This window comes from Sminthopsis crassicaudata, chromosome 5 (genome assembly GCF_048593235.1).
Source record: "Sminthopsis crassicaudata isolate SCR6 chromosome 5, ASM4859323v1, whole genome shotgun sequence".
Taxonomy (NCBI): Eukaryota; Metazoa; Chordata; class Mammalia; order Dasyuromorphia; family Dasyuridae; genus Sminthopsis; species Sminthopsis crassicaudata.
In genome coordinates this window covers 80998339-81022408 of record NC_133621.1, presented here as the reverse complement: position 1 = coordinate 81022408, position 24070 = coordinate 80998339, and the positions used below count along the sequence as shown (strand labels likewise).

Here is a 24070-nt window from a genome sequence, read left to right as displayed (position 1 = left end):
GGTAGTATTTTTTTTTTCCTTTTCTGATCATATTACTAGTATACTATCTTTTGGGCATATATTAGGATTGGTAATGTGTTAGTGCTCTCCCAGTTTACCATTTCTCTGACTTCTACTTTCTTTTCTCCCCAATCCTGAATTTATAATCAGCTGATTCAGATACATACTGTCTTCCATGTGAATCCCTTAGCATCTTGTCCAATCAAATCTCATACTCTAACACCACCATATGCATTCTCTTTTCTTACTCATTGGCTTCTAAATGTTGGTGGAGGAAGCCACACAACCATGTGGCTTAAATCCACTACAAATTTGGCTTGTCTAATCTCCCTTTAGCTCTCACTGCAAAATAATCCCTTTTTTCTTTTCTCTTTATTATCATACTCCCCTAGCAAGTGTTTCAGACCTTTGTTTTACTCTCCAAAGTTGTAACACCATTTTTCACCTTGCCACCTCACTATAACACCTTGTTTCATACTTTTCTGAGAAAAATAGAAGCCATTTGCATTAAGCTTCCTCTTTTTCCCTATTTGGTATCTATCTTTGATGACCTTTGCTGTAGTCTCCAATAAAGAGACACTGTTTTCTTTCCTTATACTTTTGTCTCTGATTTTTTTCCCTCCATCTTCATTAGCAAATTGCTTGTACTATCTTCTTCTTATTTTAAATTTGTCTTCTTTGAATGATATGCTATTGTTCTAATTACATGTAAAAAGAACTTTTAACATTTTTTTTTATTTTCAGTTCAAAATTCACTCCTTCTTGTTTTCTCTCACCCTCCCTAAGATGGTAAGGACTTTGAGATAGCTTATACATGTATGGTTATGCAAAAATATTTCCTTATTAGTCATGCTGTGAAAGAAAACAGAACCCTGTCCCTCCAAAAAAACATGAAAAAAAAGAAAGTCAAAGAATGTTTCAATCTGTATCCAGATGCCATCAGTTCTTTCTCTGGAAGTGGATAGTATTTTTCATCATGAGTTCTTTGGAACTGCGTCATCCTTATAAAGTCCTGAATAGTGTGTTGGACAGAGAGAAAACAAGAGAATTGATCCTTGAGGCAAGAAGGGAGAAAACACTCAAGAAGACACTGATAGGGATCAGTATAGCTCCATGGTCCCGTTTTGTCAAATCCCTGAAACCCACCCCCTATAGGAGTCTCCAGCAGTCTCATCCTGCCATGTCATCTCAGAAATCCTAGTCATATTCCTGAGTTTAAATTTTCCTATAAAATCTATTTATGGGCCATAGCTTCGATGCTGTCCTCCTTTGGCTCCATCTGCTGCAGTACTCTTCCTCATAGTGTCTTTCTCGTTACCCCTCTCCCATATCACAGGATATCTCTCCTAACTTCACTATGCTTCTCAACCCCATTTCTCCTCCTCAACTCTCCACCTAAAATGTTAGGGTACTAAATCCTTAGTCTGTTAACTAATGATGTGACCCAGTGTCATGGGGATGCTCCCTTTCACCTGGGTAATTGTGAGTTCCACCGAGGAATTTGCCTTTTGATGCTCTCCCATTATATTTCATATTTACCATTCCTGGTGTCTATTGTATCCTTTCATTTTGTCTGTAGCCTATACCCCTAAATAAATTACCTTTTGCAAAAGAGAATGACATAACTGAACCCCAACTTTTGGTGCCTGCTATTATCTGATGTCTACACCACTCACATCAATTATATCACTGAGAATAGCTAAGTCATTCACAATTAATCATTAAACAATATTACCATTATTGAGTACAACATTCTTTTGGTTCTTCTCACTTCACTTTGTATCAGTTCATGTGAATTTTTCCATGAAATCATCCTGCTTTTTCACTTCTTAAGTTACAATAGTATTCATTATAGTCATATACCACTCTCCCTGTTTTTTTTTCTTTTTGTTTTTTCTTACAACCTACTATCTCTTTTTCTGTTTCCTACAAATATACTCAGAACTCCTCTATTCTTAATAAAATTTTTCCCTTGACCACACCATTTCCTCAAATTATCATCTATATGTATCTTTTCTTTCACTTCCAAACTTCTAGAACAAGCTATGAGAACTCATTACCTCTATTTCATCTTTTCTTATTTATTCCTCAGTCCCATGCAGTTTGGCTTTTGACCTTATTACTCCATTGAAAATGCTTTCTCAAGGTTACCGGGGGACTTCTTTAATTGACATCTCCAATAATTTCTAAGTCCTTAAATTTTAAAAATCTCTGTTCTATTTTGGTGTTGGTATTTTTCAGTTAAAAGACATATGTTAGTGACTTTTTTTAGTTCTAAATTATTCTCTAGAATAAGTTGAACTAATTTACAGCTTCATCAGCCTACCTTCCTACCTCTTCTACAGTTTATATCTATTCATCATTTGTCATCTTTTTCAGTGTAATATGGATATGAAGTAAAATGTCAGAGTTTAAATTTTTCTTGTTATAGGGATTTAGAATAGTCTTTCATATGATTGTCAGAAGTTCTTAAATTCACTCACAATAGTGAATATTTCTCCCAAGCTGTCTCTTCCTGTTTTATGTTAGTAATAATTAGATGATTATTCATCAAACTTACCTCTGTGGTTACATCTGTAAAGGAATCTTGCATTATTTTAACATGTATAATGGATACATATTCTTGGAAAGAAACCTGTATTTTTTTTCTTCTTTTGATTCAGTTGCTAATTTGTAATCAACATATAATAGATACTGTATTTTCCATTTTTTGTTTTCCATATTTTTCCATATTTATTAGTAGTTTTTATAATTATGAATATAATGTTCTGTTGTAAAAAATTGTCCAGGGAAGCCCAAATATTTTCTATGATGATTACTTTTGCTACATATGTGAGAAATTGTCAGCTTTATTTTAAAAAATAACTTTTTATATATAATTTACTCAATTCCTAAGAACTGTGTAGGGTAAGATATAACATTTAAAATATAGTAAATATTAAACAATTATAATAAGAAATAATATTTCCCCCTCAAAACAGTTGTTTTTCTCCTTCCTTTCTTTTTTTCTTCCCTCCCTCTTTTCCTTCCCTTCCTCTAATCTTTCCTTCCTGCCTGCTTGCCTTTCCTCTCTTTCTTTCTCCCTTCCTTCCTCCCTCCCTCCCTTCCTTCCTCCTTTCCTTCCTCCCTCCCTTCTTTCCTCCATTCCTTCCTTCCTCCCTTCCTCCCTTCTTTCCTCTCTTCCTCCCTCCCTTCCTTCCTCCCTCCCTCCTTCCCTCTCTCTTTCCTTCCCTCCCTTTTAATTTCTCTCCCTCCCTCCTTCCCTCCCTCCCTCCCTCCCTCCCTCCCTTCCTTCCTTCCTTCCTTCCTTCCTTCCTTCCTTCCTTCCTTCCTTCCTTCCTTCCTTCCTTCCTTCCTTCCTTCCTTCCTTCCTTCCTTCCTTCCTTCCTTCCTTCCTTCCTTCCTTCCTTCCTTCCTTCCTTCCTCCCTCCTTTCCTTCCTTCCTTCCTTCCTTCCTCCCTCCTTTCCTTCCTTCCTTCCTTCCTTCCTTCCTTCCTTCCTTCCTTCCTTCCTTCCTTCCTTCCTTCCTCCCTCCTTTCCTTCCTTCCTTCCTTCCTTCCTTCCTTCCTTCCTTCCTTCCTTCCTTCCTTCCTTCCTTCCTTCCTTCCTTCCTTCCTTCCTTCCTTCCTTCCTTCCTTCCTTCCTCCTTTCCTTCCTTCCTTCCTTGCCATAGCTCTTGACCCCAGTAATAGGAAGTGTTAGAACCTACGTGCATTAACAATTCTTTTCTTAATAAATAGAAAATAAATAAATAGGAAAAAGTTGCAAAAGCCTAATAGAGCCTTTTTTGGTGTTAGAATTTCTGTATTTGGAGTATAAATAAGAAAAAAATTCATTTTAACAGGTATTAAAGGAAAAGAGAAAGACAAAGAACCAAAAGATGATTCTGAAAGAAGAGATGATGACAAAGACAAGAAGTATCGAGAAAAGAAGGTAAAAAAGTAGGAATTAAATTCTACAATGTTTCCAAATTAGAGGGAACTTTAATAATCATAACTAAATATGAGTCTTTGAAACATAAGATGTAAGCAAGTCAGGACAAGGCCATGAGATAAATGGGATTAACTGTAGATTATCTATATTTTAGTATAGGGAACACAATAATAAATGTATACAGGATTTTCTCTGTTGCCTTAGTGATATTTGAGTATTAGATTCACAGTGATTAGAAAAATGTAGCCAAAAAGAACTTTATTAGGATAGACTATGTGAATTCAGAATTCAGGGAATTTTGTTTGATTTTGTTTGATGAGTTTTTAACATGGTCTTTTTACATCTCTTTTTCTTAGACCAATGAGATTGCTAGAAAAGAAGTATAATCTTGATGACTAGCAGTCCTATTAAAAAGCAGAGTCAGGGAACTATTTGAGCTATAAATGATAGGTGCTCAGCAGCCAATATCATTTTTAGGCTCCTTATGACCTATCAGACACTGATGGAAGTCTTTAACTGAAGAGAAAAGTTTGACAAAATACTGGAGAAGTTACTGCCTATTTTCACTATTATAAAGCTGCTTTTTGCCTGATTAATCTATTAGATCAAGTCAGTAGAGGGCAGATTATCATGTAGGACTATTGACATGTTTGTTGAATGAATCAATGAGAGCACCCAGGTAATTGCTGTGCTACTGAAGGGCAGCGGATAATACTTATTTCGAGACAAGGAAATCTTTTAAATTCTGTTTTTGTTTTTGTTTTTTTTTTGTTGTTGTTGTTTTTTATATAAACTTATATTAAGTAATTTTCTCAGTGTGGTGAAATAGGGACAAAATGATCCCCAGTTCCATTGTCTTTTGATATTGTCATATCTTACTCCTGAGTCTCAGGTATCAGGTAAAGAGAATGAACTGGGAAAGTTGTCAAAAATAAAAAAGATTACAGACTGTTAGAATAACATCCTTCAGTGAGGTGGAAAGGCTTTTAGGAAAACACCAAAATTTTTTTTTCTGAGGACACATAGTCTTAGACTTTATAAGAAAATAAATATACTGGGATTTTTCCTTGATATTTATATTTTCCCTGAGTAACACTAGGAAATTAGGGACAAATATATCTGTGTCAAACTTATAACAATAATAAATCACATAGTAATAAAACAACTGTGATAAAATGTGATAAGAAAAAAATTGAAGAATTAAAAGCAGATATTTCAGTGGAAGCCTCTGAAATAACTTCAGAGAAGTTATTTTAAATAACATTCTTGGAATATGAGTTAGAGTGTTCACTATACATCAGAAGGACTAGAGGGATTTCAGCATAAACCCTTGCTTGGCAGGATGACAAACAAGAGGCTATTTTAGGAAAGTATTATTTCTAATTTTGGAAAATTGGATAACAGCTCAAGGAAGAGAAATAAGGAAACTAACTAGAGGGTAATTAGTTAGAACATAATATTATCCCTTGGTCACTCCTAGTCAGAAGTCTCCTCAGCTCCCTTCCTACAAAACTTCATATGGTGTTTTCAACCTCTCATTCTCTTAGGATGAGATATGATGGTGAGTCAGAGTTTGCATTGCCATCTTTCTTTCTAGTCCTCTTCCTTCATTTCTCTTTTGCTGGTGATAAGCATAACTGACATACTTGAAAATGTTTTTATGGTTAATTCAGTATGCGATTGTTTTAAGGTCAGTGGAATGATTGCCACCCAAAGTTTGCCTTCTCTTCTGTGATATCGTAGGTTAAAGTGAGAAGTAATAATTTGGTCCCAGGTTGTATTAAGATCTGTAGATTTGATAAAAGAAAGAAGGTTCTCATGGCCATCTAGCTAAGGTTTAATTCAATTGTTTTTCAGTTGTGTCTGGCTCTTTATAAGCTTTGTAAGCTCTATTTAGTTTTTTCTTCACAAAAATCCTGGAATGGTTTGCCATTTACTTCTCCAGCTTATTTGATAGATAAGGAAACTGAGGCAAACACGCTTAAATGATTTGCCCAGGATCACACAGCAAGTAAATGTCTCAGGCCAAATGAGCTTTACTGATTCTAGGCCCCGGACTTTATCCACTAAGTCACTTAGATGTTCCTTAGTTAAGGTTATCCATTTATCTTTACATAAAATATATGTAATTCAGAGATTGTTGTTTCTGAAGTTGTAGGCATATAAATATATTCATTTTTCTTCTTATGACAGGTAAATTATATATTTTGTATATTTAAGGACTTAATTTTTTATAGTCAGAAACAATTAAACTTAATTACTTTAAATATTTCAGTATGGTGAAAATAAAGAATTTACTCTCAGATATTATTTGCATAAAGAAGATGGAGAAAAAAAGCACAAGAAACAACAAGAACAAGAGAAGAAACATAAAGATAGAGAAAAAAGCAACTCTAGGGAAAAAAAAGAAAAAACATCAAAAGAAAAAAGTACTTCTATCAATGATAGGGATGTGGAAGAAAAACATAAAGACAAACGACATAAAGAAGGAGTTATTTTTGAGGATGAAAGACCAAAATATTTTGCAGACAAGAAAGAAAAAGTATCTAAAGAAGAGCATAGAAAGAAAAGAGATTCTAAGGTAAAAATTTCTTTTAAATTAGAAACTAAATTTTATTATTTAGTCCTTTAGCTTTTGTATCCTGCTTGACATCAACATAGCAGGGTAGAATCATATTTGATTCTAATGAAGTGAATCTACATTCATAGATTTATTGTTCCAAATATTGCAAGAAAACTTTGTTGAAATTAGGATTGTTTGATTAATATTTGAAAGATGACAAAACCTTGATATACTGGAAATAAAGTCATCACCTGTCATGTTGATAGCATTATTGAAAAATGCTTTGAAGTACTCTGGAACTTCTCTGGAAATAATGTTGAACAAAAAGTTGTGGCTTTATGATCACTTTGTATAAAATTTCTCTTGACTGTAAAGGGTCTGATTATGTTATACATTTATATTTATTTAAATGGTGTGGTTGCTTAATACAATTCTGGACTTGTTATTGGATTTCAAAGAAATCAATATTTTATTTATTCATTACATGTTCTTTAGTGAATTAGAAACCAAGGCTTTTTTCTTTTGTTGCTACTTTCTTCACAATAATTTACATTTATAATATATTGCTTCTTTTTATATGAATTTAAGATATTTTCATATATTATTTCATAGGAAAGAATAATTTTTAGCTCCATTTTACAAACCTGTCACTTAGAAATACTTATTCTTTTCTTTTATTTTCCATATCTAGTCATCCTGTCCTGTCATTTTTACTTTGAAGTGCCTTTTTTCAGTTACTATCTTCTTTCTATTATATCCTAAGATAGACTCTTATTATCTCCAATATGGAAAGTTATAACTGTCTCATAGCTAGTCTTTTTGACTCCTATTCATCCTTTTTCAATTTATGATTCCTAATGCTGCTAAACCAATTCTCTATTCTTCTCCTAAAAAAACCCCTGTTATTTTATGAAATCCAAACTAATTTATTTGATTCCCAAATCTGGATCTACTGTATCCATCCAACCTTATTTCCCACTTGGCCTCAATTACTATTCCTTGTTTTCATCAGAGATACTTGTCTCTGTATAGGACATACTCTAAATAGCTTAGTAGATGGAAAGTAGGCCTTTGAGTTAGGACAATTAACTTAAATGAAGTATAAATCTATTGCATGTCTCATTGACTCTGTGATCCAGACCAAGGGAGCTTCTCAGTGTAATCATTTTATCAGAATACAAAAAAGGTAAGTGTCTACCAAATTCCTCTTTGTAAAGGACAATATGTCAGCAGTAGAAAATTTTGGATCATTTTTAAAGACTAAAAGTGAAATATGCAAAATTATATAATTATAAGCATTTTTTCTGTTTTATGATTCATGTTTTCCTAATGATAGTTAAGAAAAATAATGAAATTCATTATTTTTTTGTTTCACAGACAAGTGAACACAGAAGTGGAGGAATAAATTTCAAAAGAGAACATATATCTGGCAGCCTGTAAGGAAGATGAATTATTTGATTCCAGATACGTATCTCATAGTTCTTTTAGAGTTTGCTTACAAGCTTTATATGTTGGCTCTAATTTTAATTAGAGCAAAAAAAAATCAAAAGATACATTTAAGACTGTTCACTATTTGTTGAAATCTTAGTGATAAAATTTGCAGTAATTTGTGAATGAATTATAAACTTTTATAATTAAAAAAAAGATTCTACATCTTGGGCGAATCTAAATATTGATGGCATGAGGAAGGGCACAAACTTTGTTAATATCCTTCCCTTTATGAAGAAGATTTGATGTTAGCATCTTGACAGCCCACTTCTGACAAGTTGCTGAATCTTGCTTTTAAAGCAGAGTTCCTTGACCTGTGGTCCATAGTCTGCTAACAGGCCTATGGATAGATTTCAGGGTATCTGTAAACTTAGATGAGAAAATAATTTCATCTTTGTTTTCACTTACTTGTAGCTGAAATGTATATTTCCTTTGATTATGATTTCTTTTTAAAACAAGACAAACATTATTCTAAGGAGGAATCCATAGGTTTAATCAATGTCTGCCAAAAGAGCTCCATCACAAAAAAGATAAAGAACTCTTGCTTAAGAACATTAAAAGATATGAAAAACCCTTTGGCCAGAATTGTATGCTTTTTAAAAAGCTCTCTTTTTTGAAACGCAAACATTAAATATCAAATTGTTGATAGCCTTTTTTTTGGGGGGGCAGTAGTTAGCTATTTAACAATACAAAACCAAATAAGAAATAGGGTTAATTTTAAAATGAAACTTATATTGATTAATAGAAATTCAGGTTTCACATTATGTCTAAATTGGGATGGGAGATTAAATAAGAGAGTTCAGGCATTTGCTAAAAATTTTAGGCTGTCAAAGATAAAGAGTATAGATTTAATGATAAATACTTAAAATGACAGGCTTGTAATTTTTAGTTTGGAGAAATCTTATTAATATTTTGTCTATAAAGATACTTATTCTTTCTGTCATGTGAAAAATATAGTCTTATTTAGTATTTAAAACTTTGTTATATTTGGTTTCTAGGCGTGTAGAGAATATAGGAAAGACTGGTGGAAAAGAAAACAAAGACACAAAAAGAAAGGTAAAATAATTTACTTTGGACATTAATAGATCACATACATTTTGTTATAAAACAAAATCAGGGGTGTATAAACCAAATCCCTTGTAGCCTAACAGATGTCATGGTTGAATAAGAAATAGTGTCATATGCATATAATTAAAGTTATTTATCTTTTACTATGTAGTCATGTTATAAGAAAAAGCGAGAAATTCACACTTTAGAGATAATACTCTACTTCTCTGGAAAAATTTTCATTTTTAATTTAGACAGTTTGATTTTCTATTTCAGGCCTTTCTGCCATACTGTCATATTTCTTTTAGTATGGACATTTTCAGCTTATGGCAAAGAAATACATTTAAGCAAAATAAGCAAACATTTTGTTTGTCTGCTAACATATAAATAGGATAAAAGAGAATAGCACTTCCCGGGAATAAATTGTTTACCTGTTAACTCTTTCAGAATATCAGGTTAACAAGGCCAATAGGCAAAATTGATAGTGCTTTTGTGATGTGAAAATTTATAGTTGTGATTAATTCATACCTTGTAAATACTTGAGTCTTTCATAGTCACCACATGTTCAGTACTGTAATTAATGCTTCTTGAATATCAGCGCAACTAAAACTTTAACATGACTTATTTTTATCAAAATGAATCAGTATGATTTTCTGAACATGAGGGCAGAGCTCACCTATAGTACATTTCAAGTTCACTCCAGAGAATTCTTTTCATCCTCTATAATTAAGGATCTTATTATTCAAACAGTATGGAAATAGTTTTAGATAGTAGCTTGTCTAGAGACTGATTTTTCAAAAAATGAGATGTCTCCTAGTTGTATTTTTAAAATCCTTTATTATAAGTAACATTTAAGTCTACTTTTTAAAGACTTTTTTCTTAATTTGCAATTTTTGTATATATATCTTTTAGCAACCTGGTGATGAAGGAATGTCAGTATGGAAATCTGCTCGAAGGCAATCAAGTGAGGACACTGAGGTAAGGAAGAAAACATACTTTTAAAGAATAATGATGATAATGACAATAATAATTTCTATAGTTTTTTAATGTTTGCCAAGTGTTTTCCATACAGTCTTCCTTACCTCTTACAGTGTCCCTGGGAGAGAGGTGTTATTGGTATTATCTACTCTGATGAGGAAACTGAGACTCAGAAAATTTTATTTTCATATTATCTGCTTGTTGCTGTTGTTTAGCTTTCATTCTCAAAAAGCACCAATGACATCATGAGGATGACATTTTGACTCAAAAGTTAATTAGATTTAAGTAATACAGAGTTGTGCAAAGTCATCAATCTTACTCCTCCAGGGTCATTGAAGTCTAGTGGCAGGATTGATCAGTGTGTGTTTAATGCCCTTTGTTCTTGAAGAGGACCAAAATGGCATCACTAGAGTTCCACAACACCTGCTTCAGCCATCTTTTTGGGTTTGGGGGGAAAAAGTGTTCTCATCCTGTCATTCCATTAGGGGACATCTTCACATGCTTTGGTTCAACATTCTCTAACTTACTAACAGGTTTGAGGCCTGTTAGTTATCCTCAGTCCACTCCAGCTTATAATATTCTTCCAAATATGTGGAACTTAACACATTATGCCAAAGTGAGATCTGCAGTAAGTTTCTTTTGGCTCTTAGCGTCTATGTTCTGTCAAATAAGCTTGGTTCCATATAAAGTCATTCTGGGGGCCCAGCCAAGCATATGGGGAACATATAGGCCCCACACCTGTTGGTGAATTAGAGGATGTCTGCTGTTAATGTGAAGCTTTCCCCGTGGAATGGGTCGATGAGAACAATTTGTTCCAATAGCCATGAAGGTGGCCGAAGCAGACACCATGGAATGCTTGATCAGCCATTGAAGATGTGGAGGTCTGCTTGCGTCCTGGGCCATGGCTAATCATCAATCTTGACTCTTATCTTGTCACTGAACTTCAGCGACCCTGGAAGAGAGTGTGAGACTGATGACTTTGCACAAGTCTGCCTCATTTAAATCCAATATATGTACAAGTCAGCATATTGCCCGTGAATTGTTATTGCTCCTTTTCTAAAATGGACAAACACAACAATTTGATTTTACTGGTTTATTCTTTATCCTAGTGAAGAAAGTCTACATAAAAGAATTTATATTTCAGCAAAATTGAGGAAAAAAAATAAAAGAAAAATGCTTTATTTATTTCTACTAACCAAGACAAGAATAAACTCTTTGATCCATAGAACCTTTTAATTCAGATACAAATATCTTCATAATCTGTAAAAATTTAGATGGGGATGAGTGTTGAAATTTGTCAGTTTACCAACCTTTTTTCATTCAGAGTACCAATTAATAGTATAAAATGAGATATTTTCTTGTGAGGAGAATATGCATGAAAAGCATAGTGAGAGGAATCTGGAAACTACCAAAAAAACTAGGGAGGAACATTAACATTCGTTAAGATGGTAGGGGGAAAAAATGTGTAAGTGGAAGCACATTTTAAAAAATACTGTAGGGGGCAGGCAGGTGGCACAGTAGATAGAGCACCAGCCCTGAATCAGGAGGATCTGAGTTCAAATGAGACCTCAGACACTTACTACCTCCTAGCTGTGTGACCCTGGGCAAGTCACTTAACCCCAATTGCCTCAGCAAAAAAAAAAAAAATAATACTGTAATTTTTCTGTTTATGTTGATATAACAATAGTATTAATTCATAAATGTTTGATACCTTTTTACTTGGATTTTAATTTATAAAATTATTCAAAAATATTCATTAATCAAAATAAATAAATATCAAAATTAATTCAACCCATTCAATATATTCAAATGATGTGAACAGTTTTTATCCACTTTGGTTTATTCTATATTTTGTTTTTACCTTTCTAGGATATTGAAAAGGAAGACATTGATTTAGAAAATGATGGTGCTGATGACTATACTGCAAATTATGAAGATGATTTTGAAGTACTTGACTTTTTTCTTAGCCTGAATCTTTGATTTTTAGCAATAATTTTATTATTTATATATTTCTTATTACCACTAATATCCTTTTTTTGAACTACTTGGATATATTTTTGCCTATAAATACCTTACCATATTTTTAACAAAACCTAACAGTATGAAATAATCAAAAGACTAAAATTTCTTTCATTTTCAGTTGTTCCTTTAATTAAAAATCTGGCAACATTTGATAGTTAATTTCTATTATGCTGGGGATATTTTCAATATATATTATATAATGTTCCTAGCATAATTCAAAATATAACAAAACATAGGAAGTTTATGAAAATATGGTACAAAACTGAAATATAAATTTTCTTTTTTTATAGTTTTTGGCTCCAAATTTAGACTTCTAAATCAATTAAAAACTAAAGTCTTGCGAGAAAATCCTATTAAAAGCAACCCCACAGTATTATTTTGTTTTATTTAAAACAATGTAATTTTTGAGATGTTTCTAACAAATTTTATTTAATTTCAAGGTCCCCAACATCATAAAGTTTCTCCTTAATGATTCTGTCATTTGAATTGAAATATTCCTGAATTTTAAAAACAATCTCTGAAATTATTTGAAATTTAATTAGGGTTAACTAACCTTAAAACTTAACCTTAAAATCAGTAAAATCATTTTTTTTTGAAGGACTATGAAGATGATTTTGATAATTGTGATGGTGATGGTAATGGTAAAGATGATGATGATGACGATGATGATGATGATGATAATGATGATGAAAATGGTGATGGTGGTTATACTGAAGATCACAGAAAAGAAAGGGATGAAGAAATTCCTCTAGCTAGGAAAATGGAGATACAAGAAATCCAAAGAGCCATTCATGCAGAAAATGAAAGAATTGGCACATTACCTTCAAGACAAATTCAAAAACAATTTCAATCAGAATTTGAAAAAGAACCAAGAACAGGTATACAAGTAAATGCAAATGATTTTTTAAAAGCTGTTTGGGTAATAATGTAATCACTAAATTCACATCTTAAAATCAATTTCTTATTGGTGAAAATAATTTTTATGGATTCATGATGATACATTTTTATGAATTCATGATGATACATTTTTATGGATACATGATGATACTGTCTAGCATGATTGAGTACTTACTAAGTTCTCAATAAATTGATTATTCAGAATGACACTATCCCTGAGTCCAGCCAAGTCAATGGAGAACACTTGGGAGTCAGAAGCCAAGAATTGCAGGGTAATTACACTAGACCATTTTTGTCCTTTTTTGTATAAGAAACTAGTGTGGTGTTTTACTTACAATTGATATTAAATTTTTATTTTGCTAGTTTGTTTTGACTGTGGCACTCACTTTGAATTCCCTCTTACCCAGTTTCATTATTGACTCTGTTGAGGTAACCAAGAACTAACTGGTCATAATAGTAGAGTGAATTCAGAAATGTTGTAGGGGAGCAGGGGATCAAGGTTCTTTAACATGGTTAGGAATTGCTTAGTTTATGGAGTTAGATACATTTCAACAAAGTTTGTTATAAAGAGATTTTTAAATGAATTCTATTTTCCTCATTGATTTTATTAAGAAAAAATATAGCCCATACTACTCAAAATTTTAGAATACTATCCCAAGCAAGTTGTAGGATAATATTGTAGAAAGTTAAAAAGATTCTAGCGTACCAGGAATTCTGGCAATATAATTATCTGTTTGAATTCCACCTTCTATATTGTTTCTATCCTGTAGGAAGTATAAAAGTAGCAATATATAGTAGTTTACAGAGCAGCAATCTCTCTTAAGTTTTATAAGCTTGTCTCAGTTATTCACATGTCTTAAAATTTTAATTTGACTGAAAAAGTTTTTTGAAAGTTGTTTGTTTTTTATTTGTCACTTGGACTTACTGACCTCTTTCCCCTCATTTCTATTTGGTTCTGCCCCTCTTTGCTTAAAGAAGATAATGAAGTTAAGATTACATATGTTCAGTCCCTTACTTAATAGCTGAGTCTCTGGATTCTGGTTTTGTCTTTGTTAGTTATGAGTCAACTGTATGTATAAAACATGATTTACTTAGCAGTTTTCTTTAGAACAGATTTCAATTTCCTTAAGCCAAGTATTAACCATGAGGTTAATACATGATTTGTGTATTAATAGTAATAATGATGATAACTGACATTTACATAATATTTTAAGTTTTACAAGGGATTTCACATAATTATCTCATTGGCCCATACTTGTCTAGCAACTGACATCAAACAGTGATCAGCACATAGACTGTTTTCCATGACTTATCTGATGGCTGTTAGTATCTGCTGAAGTGTTGCTCATACATAGTTAGATCCTAGTTCCATAAGAATTGAGTAATAACACAATATTGTATGACAAGATGGGAACAAGCCCACAGAGATGGTTAAATTGAGATATGCTATATTATAAAAGAAATTTGTGAATTCCTTAATTTTGGAATGCTGTTAATGGATTCCTTTTAAAGAAAATATGCTTTTATTGGAGATTCTATTGTCTAATGTTTATTTCTTGTGGCCCTAATCATTTATTCAATTACTCTTTGTTGCCTAAAATCATCCAAATTTCATGCCTCCAGAAAGTACCATGTCATTATCAAATCAAATTCCAGTGGCTCCTTTGTAAAACTCCCATATCATGCTTCTAAATTACTAAGAACTGTTATGTATTTTCCTCTAAGTCCCATAGTTTCATAGCAAATAATTATGTATTATAAGTTTTTATTTTGCTGTATTGATTTATTACATTTAAGTTTGTTACCATATATTATTTGTAGTTTGAATTACATGTTTAAAACCTAAGAAGCTCTTCCAGAAGAATTATGTTTTCCCCTCTGCTTTCAGAACTAATTATATACTATGAAAAACAGTATTATTTAAAATAATTCAGTATTAAAATAGCCTATTATTAGATTATACAAATTATTTGATATGAACATGTATTAAACATTCAAATTTCAGAATGCTTAGACTTTAATCATTTGTTGAAGCATTGTGAGAGTTGTAAAAAAACCAAAACAGACATTTCAACATGAATGGTATTTTTCATATTGTGCTTTTTTATATTCCCTAGTTATTTAAATTATGTGTGATTTGATTCCTCATTTTGACTGTAAACTCCATTAGGGACTGTATTTATATTTCCCTTTTTTCTTGCAGAGCTATTAGAATAGCTCTAAACAAATAGTTATTAATTAAGTAAATATCTCAAGTTAAAGATTAAAACTGTAAAAGTTGCAATTGTTTATGGCAAAGAATCTTTCATTAAGATTTGTTTTTGTTAATTTTAAACTAATGCCCTATTAAGTATAATGATTAGAGGTGTTAATAATCTATTCTATGCCAAATTTATTTTCATTTTTAATAAAAAACTTTACTAAAACAATTTACTTTTTTCATACAGAAGCAAAAGAATCCCCTTCTAGAGGCTCTCTTTGTGGAATATTTATGGACTTTGCTGCAGCTTCACAGCGACAAAGTTGTCGGAATCATGCCCTTAAACAACGGTGAATGGCCTTAATAAATTTATGCCATTATTGATTTTTACCAAAATTTTGTTAAATTTTTAATACTTACCACTTAGTACTAATAACCTGCTATGTAGTTTACATTTTATATAAAATCATGCTGTTGCTGTTCCATAATTATTTTTTTTCTAAATGTAAATAATTTGTCAAATTAGAGTATAGTCTTTTTCAAAGGATTTCTTGAAGGAGAGTGCCTTTCGAAGGTGAATATTCAGCAAAATATGAATAAACTGAAAATTACCTGATTCTTATGAGGGGCTCAAAATGAGATTGTGGATCTTGCCATGATTTTAGCAGTTTTCTTTAGAACAGATTTCAATTCCATGAGCCAAGTAGGCTCCAAGATGAGTGTTTTTTCTCATCATCTGAGTCTCTTCATACTATTCCTTAAAAGTATTGTTAGTCTTTATAGGAAAATGTGATTTGAAAATGTGAGGATATAATAATAGTATGGCTCCCATTATGATAGTGAGTCTTACAAAATGAACTTTTTTAACCAGGATATTCCATTAAACTTGAATCATGTAAGTAATTAGAAAACAAACCCTTAAACATCTGTAGTATTTGAGTTAGAAATTTAGTGTAATCATTTAACTGGATTTTAAGTATTGTGTCTGTGGGAAGCTCTGACTTAGGATAGTACATCAGATATGAGATGGAAATTAAATGAGACATTTGTCCATCCATCTAATATTAGCATAAGGACTTTTATTTAGTCAGAGTAGGAAAGACATTTATGGTATTGAAAGGATTCTCAACAAGGATGCAATCTTGATTCAGGTGAGCATGGCTTTCCTGACTCTTCTTGCTCATGATGATTCAAAGTCAGAAACACACACACACACATATACACACGAGTAAACATACATATACATACACACATATGTAAGCAACTAATAAAAGTCTTATGAAGTGAGAACAAATTAGAATGGGCATATATACCTTCTTCTTAGAAGAATTGGGAAACTCATAAAGTATTTTCTTTATGAGGGAGAAATACATTTGGGACTATATGTAGATGGCAAACATTGTGAAATTCTGAGTTTTCTTCATATTATTCCTTTTGTTGTCAATAATACTTATTAAATATTTATTTTAAAATTTCATTTTATAGAAAATAGAAAATACAATAGAGGGTACTTATAAGATATATAATAGTACATAGAGAGATATTTCTGTAGTGGAATTATTCAGCTAACTTTAATGCCAAGTTAAATGCACAAATAAAATTAATATTGTGATACATTAATGAAACTTTGTCCTCATTCCATGTCCACACCCAGTAGTTTAGGATTTCTTAGGAGGTCTCAAAGCATTATCTTGTAGATATCCAAACCAGCTGCCCACTTATAGGTCATCTCTGTGGTTTCTTGGGTTCTCATAAGGAGAGGAATGCAGCATGGATTGAAGGGGAAAGCCTGGAAGCAGGCAGGCTAGCTAAGAGACTATTGAAGTAATTCCAGGTTAAGTAAGGACCTATATTAGGATGGTGGCCATGGGAATGGAAAGGAAGAAACATTTCCAAGGAACAATTAGTGAATGAAGGAAAGAAGAAGTTAAGGTTATGAGCTTGGGTAACTAGGAAAATGTTCAGTACAATTAAATAATGGAAATAAGGAAATCATGAGGATAAACTGGTTTCTTTTTGGGGGGGGGTAGGTATTTCAAGGAGATAGCAGCAAAATTATTTTCATTTTCGTCAGAGAAACATTTATTAAGCACCTATTGTGTACTAAGTACTAGGAAGTATACATAGTTATAACTGTCTACTAGGCAGTTGGAAATAGAGATATGACCATCTAGGGAGAGGTTGGGGATACATTTGGGAGTCACCATTACAGAGGTTGAAATCATAGAATGGGAAGGGAGTATGAGAAAGAAAGACTTAAAGATTAAACCTTGGAAAATGTCCTCATTTATGCAAAGTAATCAGAGGCTCCATAGGGTAGAAAGAAAGAACTGGATTCTTTCAATTCCATCCATGTCACTAACCAGCAATATATATATATTTAATATCTTTGGGCTTCAGTTTATTCAGCTAAACCAGTAAAGGCTGTATTATATGATATTTAAGATGCCCTGTGTTATAAAATTCTACATATAAACTTGGATTATATAGAAGAGAGCTAAGAGAGGCGAGAGTTTCAAGGAGGAGGTAGTTAACTGTATCAAATATTGCTGAGAGATCAAGGAGACTGTGGCCTACCAATTATAAAGTTTGCTGAATAGGAGTCATTGGTAACTTCTGATGGCAGGTCCATTAGAAGGATTGATCAGATGTCAGGCTAAAAGGGGTTAAGGAATCACTGGATGCTGAGGGAACAACATGGATGGTTCTTAGAAAGTTAGTTAAAGGAAAATTGAAAAATGTGGCAGTAACCTATAAGGGCATAAATATCAAGGAAAGCCTCCCCCACTTTTTTTTTTTTTTAAGATAGAGAAGATCTGATTATATGTCTAGGCAAAAGGTGAAGAGCAAGTGAGAAGGAGAGTGAAGATACAAAAAAGAAGGTGGATTTTTAGTGGAATCAATGTCCCAAGGTTGCAAAAGATGTAATGAAGAAATGAATGGAAAGTTTAGCCTTGGGAAGAAGAAATAATTCTTCTGAGGAAGACAAGAGGAAGTAACAAGAGAAGGTCTACAGAATTTTTTAGATGAAGGTGGAAGAAACGGAGAAATTTTTCTCTAGATGAAATCATCTTCTCAGTAGAGTTAGCTTATCTCCTGAGAGTGAGAGACTCAGGATGGGAGTGAGAAGTATGATAAAAGATTTGTAATAGTAACTGGAAAATTCAGTAGGAAGGTGATAAGAAGTGAATAAAATAATGAAGGGCAGCATTTGAGATGTTAGAGTAATTCTGTGTCTGGTAAATAGTTGAGGTATAGAATTAATAATGTAAAATATTAAAGAATCATAAATGCTTATAGTATGCTTCTTAATTTTGTATTCTGTTGTCTATTCATCTTAAAGGACACGCAGTGCAAAGTTACTTCGACTGATTGACTTGGATTTTTCATTTAGTTTTTCTCTCTTGGATCTGCCACCAGTAAATGAATATGATATGTACATAAGAAACTTTGGTAAAAGAAATACCAAGCAGGTAAGTGCATAATTTTTCAAAAGCTCAAAGAGAAACGTTTGTTTCATGGGATGGGTATAATGGTTTTTAGTTTCTTTGAAATTTTTTTTCCTTTTAGCGTTCTCATTCAAATAAGCAACCAAACTAGCATTAATTAAACACTGTGTCAGGCACTGTGCTAAGGATTCAAAGACAAAACCAAAAACAAAATAAAAGAAAGAATCCTTGCTCTTGAGATATCATGTCCCCATAAAAATAGGTACACACACACGAAATAAATATGTAATGCTTGAGCTGCTTCCTGAAGAATATGATTTTGTGAGGTGAGATAAAGAGAAAGTATTATTGTAGTCATTATATCTATATAACTCCTGATACTGTTTTTTTACTTTGTATAATTTCATATCTTTCATTTTTTCTTAATTCCTATTTGTCATTTCTTACTTTATAATTATATTTGCCACTTTTCTATGCCACAATCTATTTAGCCATTCCTTAATCAGTGGAATAAAGCTGGAATTTTGGAAATGGTACTTCCTGTGTTACAGAAGCAAAGTGATTCTTTGCTATCACAACATGTGCTTCTATGAATGTTTTCTTAAAAGTTCATGGCTCCTGAAATTAATAGACAAAATTAAAATAAAAGATAAATTAAAAATAAATTTACCTCATTATAATATCAGAAGGCAGGAATAGAGGATGTTTTTTCAAAGCTTGAAGAATTGTAGAGTCGAGAAAATTAAAAAGAATTCTTTTTTTTTTTTTAAATATCACACATACAAATCTTAACTTCAGTAAACAGGTTCAAGAAGAGTTTAAATACCTTTATGAATGATAGGTCCATAATAGATTGAATTGAAAGCTACTGACATATTTTCCACAAACATTTCTTGTTTAGAAAACAAATACTTTTCAATGAACCATTAGTCTTAAGAGGCAATAGTGTTACAGTTCTTTCTGGAGAAAACTGGGTATCATTCTCAGAGAAACCACTGGGGACTTTGGATCTATCATCAAACTGAAACTCTCAGAGCCCAAGGTTCTTCATCAATGAAATGGGGATAATAATGCTTGTGCCTTTTACTTTGAAAGGTTGTTGTGAAGAAAGTTCTTTGTAAACCTTTAAAGCATGATGTATTTTGCTATTATTATTATATCTCATATGATATACCTTAATGCTTTTAAAATTCCTATACATTAGTTAATTGTTTTTGTTAAATCTTGACATGACATTTTACATATTTAATCCTTTCTCTTTGTTCACATTGTGTTTAATACCTTATTTCAGATCTTCATCATCTCTTATCTGGACTGTGTAGAAATGGTTTTCCATTTTCTAGACTATTCCTTCTTCAGTTCATTTTTCATATGGCTGTCAATGTTTCTAAATCTCAGCTTCCTAAAGCTCAGGTCTCACCATGTCACTTCTACCCAACAATCTTCAGTTATTCCCTATTGCCTCTAGTATTAAACATAAACTCACCCTTGAATTTGCTCTCCTTCTTTGAGCTTTTCAGATTAATTTCATTCATTCTGCATTCCAGCCATATTTAGCTTATTTCCAGTTTCCTTTCCTCAAATTAGCTTTTGATGTCTCCCTTTTTTGAATTTATACAGCCTTTCTCTCATATCTAGGGTTTACTTTCTCCTTTACCTCTCTAAGATCTTTGCGTGCCTGTTTCCAGGACGTTTTTCTAATTCTTTCCTAGAATAGTTCTATTGTTTAGAAATGTTGAGTGAGAGAGTTCTCAGTCATTGGTTATCCTTTCTTAGCATTTTATTACTAAATGAGATTAAGGCAGTTCTGTTGCCTCCTTTGTTGTGCTATTTTTTTCTTCTTCTGGAGTCCATTTAAGGTAACACAGCTTTTGGACTTTAATGTACTCTTCTGGGCTTTCAGGTAAGCTAGAATAATAACAGTACTCAAATAATAATTATTAAAAATTTATTTCATTGAATCAACTTAGAACTGGAAGGGATTTTAGAGGTTTTCTACTCTTAACTCCCCCATTTTATAGATAAAGAAACTGAGATCTAGAGAGCTAAGAATATACAAATAAGTGGTAGGGCTTGGATTTAAAACTAAGTTTTACTTTCAACCCATTGCTTTTTTTTTTTTTTTTTTTTTTTTTTTTTTTTGCTATGTTACACTCTATGTATATATCATAGTGCACAAATTATTATAAGGATCACAAAGTGCTTTATACTTAATAACTGCATACTTACAGTGTAATTCAAGGGCATACATAATCTGGCCTCCCTCTACCTATCTAATCATATCTCCTACTACTGACACTATCCTTAGTTTGAGGCAGTGCACCTTCTTCACTGTACACCATATGTTTCACGTTCATTCCACCCTCCCTTAGATGCTTTCCCTTCCCTGCCCTTTAAATCCTGCCCCTTTCATGGAAGCCTGCCCTGACAATTCCCTTATCACTCTTTTTGAGACAGAATTTCTCTAACATTCTGTGGTTTACTACAGCCTTCTAATTATTCTCATAATTCTCAGTTATCTCATGTGCATTTCCATTTCCTCAGGTTACATACTTTTTGAAAGCAAAAATTATGTCTTCCCTTTTTCTTATATCAGCCATTGTCTCTATATGTTTTTAAACTTTAAAATAGCTATTATTTCGTCCACATGGATACTTCCCCCACTAAGGTGTACTGTTCCCAACACAGACTTTACTAGGTGGTTTTTAGTGAACTACTGTAATTGACCTTCTGATTATGAACACTTGTATCAGCTGTATCTTTGAGTGAGAGATTCTTTATGCAAGTCCATTCCAGGTACTACAGTGGGGCCTTCCTTGCTTGTTAGGTTTTCCTGATCCCTTGCGGTAATATATGAGAAACCAGTATTATCTTCATGCCATCACAAAGCATCAGGGTAGGTTTTTGGTCAAAGAGTGACTATTATTTAATGATAATTTAATACTGGGTATCTACTCTGTGCAAGACACCGATAATACAAAAACAAAACCATTCACATTTCCTGGGAATTGAAATAAATGTATGAATTGCAACACATCAATAATGAAAATCCCAGTGTTTGATCTTGAGAAAGTATTCAGCCTCCTAAACTGAATCTTGTTTTTTGATACCAAAATGATAGTTTTGTTAAGGGACATAATTTGTAGAATAAGCCAAATTTGCATATTTTGCTTTATACAAAGTAGTTACTAAAGAAGTGATGCAATAAGTTCTAGACAGTCTTGAGAATATAATTTTTAAAGCTATAAAACAGTCTTGTGCAATATAATTGATAATTGAGTAAAGCAAAAATTTTTAGGTATAGAAGGTAGATGCATTTATCTGGACTTTTTCCTCTCATCATGATTAGTAGGTACTTTGCCTAGTTATATTACATTTTCCTCAGTGTGAGAGATTGTGTTTATCTCTTTATATCTTTATATCGATGGCTACACTACTTAAAACAAAACAAACAAACAAAAAACCCCCAGCAAAATAATAGGTTCCTAAGCACTATAAGAAGTCTAAATTCTAAAGTCTTCATTGGATGCCTTGTTTTGTTATGGAAGTAACCCTGGAGACCCTGATTCTTTTGTCTGCCCTAGTATGGATGAAATTTGATAGAGACAAATACAAAGTCTTACAGTTGTTTTCTAAAAATCAGCTTTACAAATACAGAATGGATCAGGTATGCTTTAAAGAGCATTTTAATAGATCACAAATGAAGTCACCAGAATGTTATGGTAGCCAAGATAGTGTTAGGCTACATTAAAAATAAAGGTTGTCTGGATATGATAATGCTGTTTTACTCTGTTCTGGCCAGATTACAGATGGAGTATTGTATCCTGATCTGTGGTCATATTTTAGGGGGGAAATTGTTTAAGTGGAATTAGAAAAAAATTGATTGTCCTGAGGAAGGACACCCAGGATGGTAAAGGACCTTAAGACTGTGCCATGTGAGTATCTCCTAAGTGACATTATAGCAGAACTGTCAGATGTTCCTACTTTATTGTAAAGCTTCTAATAGCAGTCTGTATATTTCATATTTGATGACCAACCTAGTAAAATTAGGAAGATTCATCATCACCAGAAAATTGGAAACTAGGTCATGTATGTCTTTTGGGGCAACAATCACAAAGGCTCTCTGTTGAAGTGTAGAAGGCCTTATATGGAGGAAGAATCATGTCAAATATAAGAAGTTGCCGTAATCATTAAAATAACTTCAGCATATCTTTGTATTTAAGGCATATGTTCAATATAATGAAGATAATGTTGAAAGAGATATTCAAACTGATGAAATAGAAACCCATGAAGTATGGACCCAGCATCCTGGTGAAAGTACCATTGTATCAGGAGGTAAGTAATTTTTTAATTATGTAAAAGCTTTGAGTTAATTCATATTTTATTTTTTAATGTACCTTTTCTAATATATATCTTTCAGATAGTCATTACATCACTGGTATGGAAAATATTCCTTATTGTTTTAAAGGAATAAATCATATTTCTGTTTTAGTGTACTCATTTTAACTTTGAAATCATAATTATATAAAATATCAGGGCTAAAATTAAATAATATACACATAGTCATTCAAAATATAGTCAAAGGATGTATTTCTATGCATTTGTAATAAAGTCTTTTCAGTTATTAAGTTCTTCCTATGACTATGGCCCTCTCAATGAGACATAATCCTTCATGGTGGAAGGGACACATATAATGTACTTAAAGTGAATGAAGAATCACAAGATTTACTTTTTATCTGAAGAATAATTTTTTAAAAATTGGTATATGCCCACTGAGACATTTTGTAATCTACATGTTCAGGGTTTATTTAGGAAGTAGTTTATGCACTGAGTTGTTGTTCAAGCCAATAAATAACCATTATCCTTTTTAATAGGAGAAGAGGGTAGGCCTTTCATATATGTGCACATATATGTTTATAGCAACCCCAGAACCTCCTTTAAGACTTTCACAAGAAATGTCCCTAACCCTAAATGTCCCAGCCTCTTTGTGATTAATTTAAGGCTGAGGATTCAGTAGTGCTCTGGGATCAGAGGTACTGTTTAGTACTATTTTAGATATGTTATGAATTGAGTCTTTCACTTAGATCTTTCTCTTATGCCTATTTATGTATGTAGGTAATTGACTCAAAGCAAATGAGAAAAAAATTCTTGGCAGCTGCTAACAGTCTGCAAAGGCTTCAGGTGTGAACTTGATGGATCAAATGCCTGCTGTGGACTGTTCTAGTTAAGTTTAGAGACAATTATCAGGTTGATTGTTAAGATCAGATATTTTTTAGTGATAGCAATTTTTGAATAGCTGCTAGATTATAGCAGAGTTTGGGAGGACTCAGATTGATAAAATCACAGATCCTTGAAGAATTTATGTAAATATAGTAACATAACATGTATAATCCATATCAGATGGCTTGCTGTCTTGGGGAGGAGGTTCTGGAGGTAAGGGAGAAAAAAATTTGGAGCTCAAAAATCTTACAAAAATGTATGTTGAAAACTATC

The 24070-nt window shown here is 32.4% G+C and overlaps 1 protein-coding gene across 3 annotated transcripts in view; it reads left to right on the top strand.

Moving 5' to 3' along the window:
- The window catches only part of DYNC2I1 (dynein 2 intermediate chain 1), an 81001-nt gene that overhangs the window by 16625 nt on the left and 40306 nt on the right, over positions 1–24070 (top strand). For 2 of the 3 annotated variants that reach the window (XM_074267297.1, XM_074267295.1), the window contains exons 4-13: positions 3845–3933; positions 6209–6514; positions 7874–7932; positions 8983–9040; positions 9944–10009; positions 11879–11956; positions 12630–12909; positions 15376–15478; positions 18472–18601; positions 22801–22912. In XM_074267297.1, the coding sequence (XP_074123398.1) occupies positions 3845–3933; positions 6209–6514; positions 7874–7932; positions 8983–9040; positions 9944–10009; positions 11879–11956; positions 12630–12909; positions 15376–15478; positions 18472–18601; positions 22801–22912 (1281 nt within the window). Of the gene's footprint in view, positions 1–3844; positions 3934–6208; positions 6515–7873; positions 7933–8982; positions 9041–9943; positions 10010–11878; positions 11957–12629; positions 12910–13130; positions 13201–15375; positions 15479–18471; positions 18602–22800; positions 22913–24070 lie in introns of those variants that run through there. The other variant, XM_074267298.1, reaches the window with a different exon arrangement.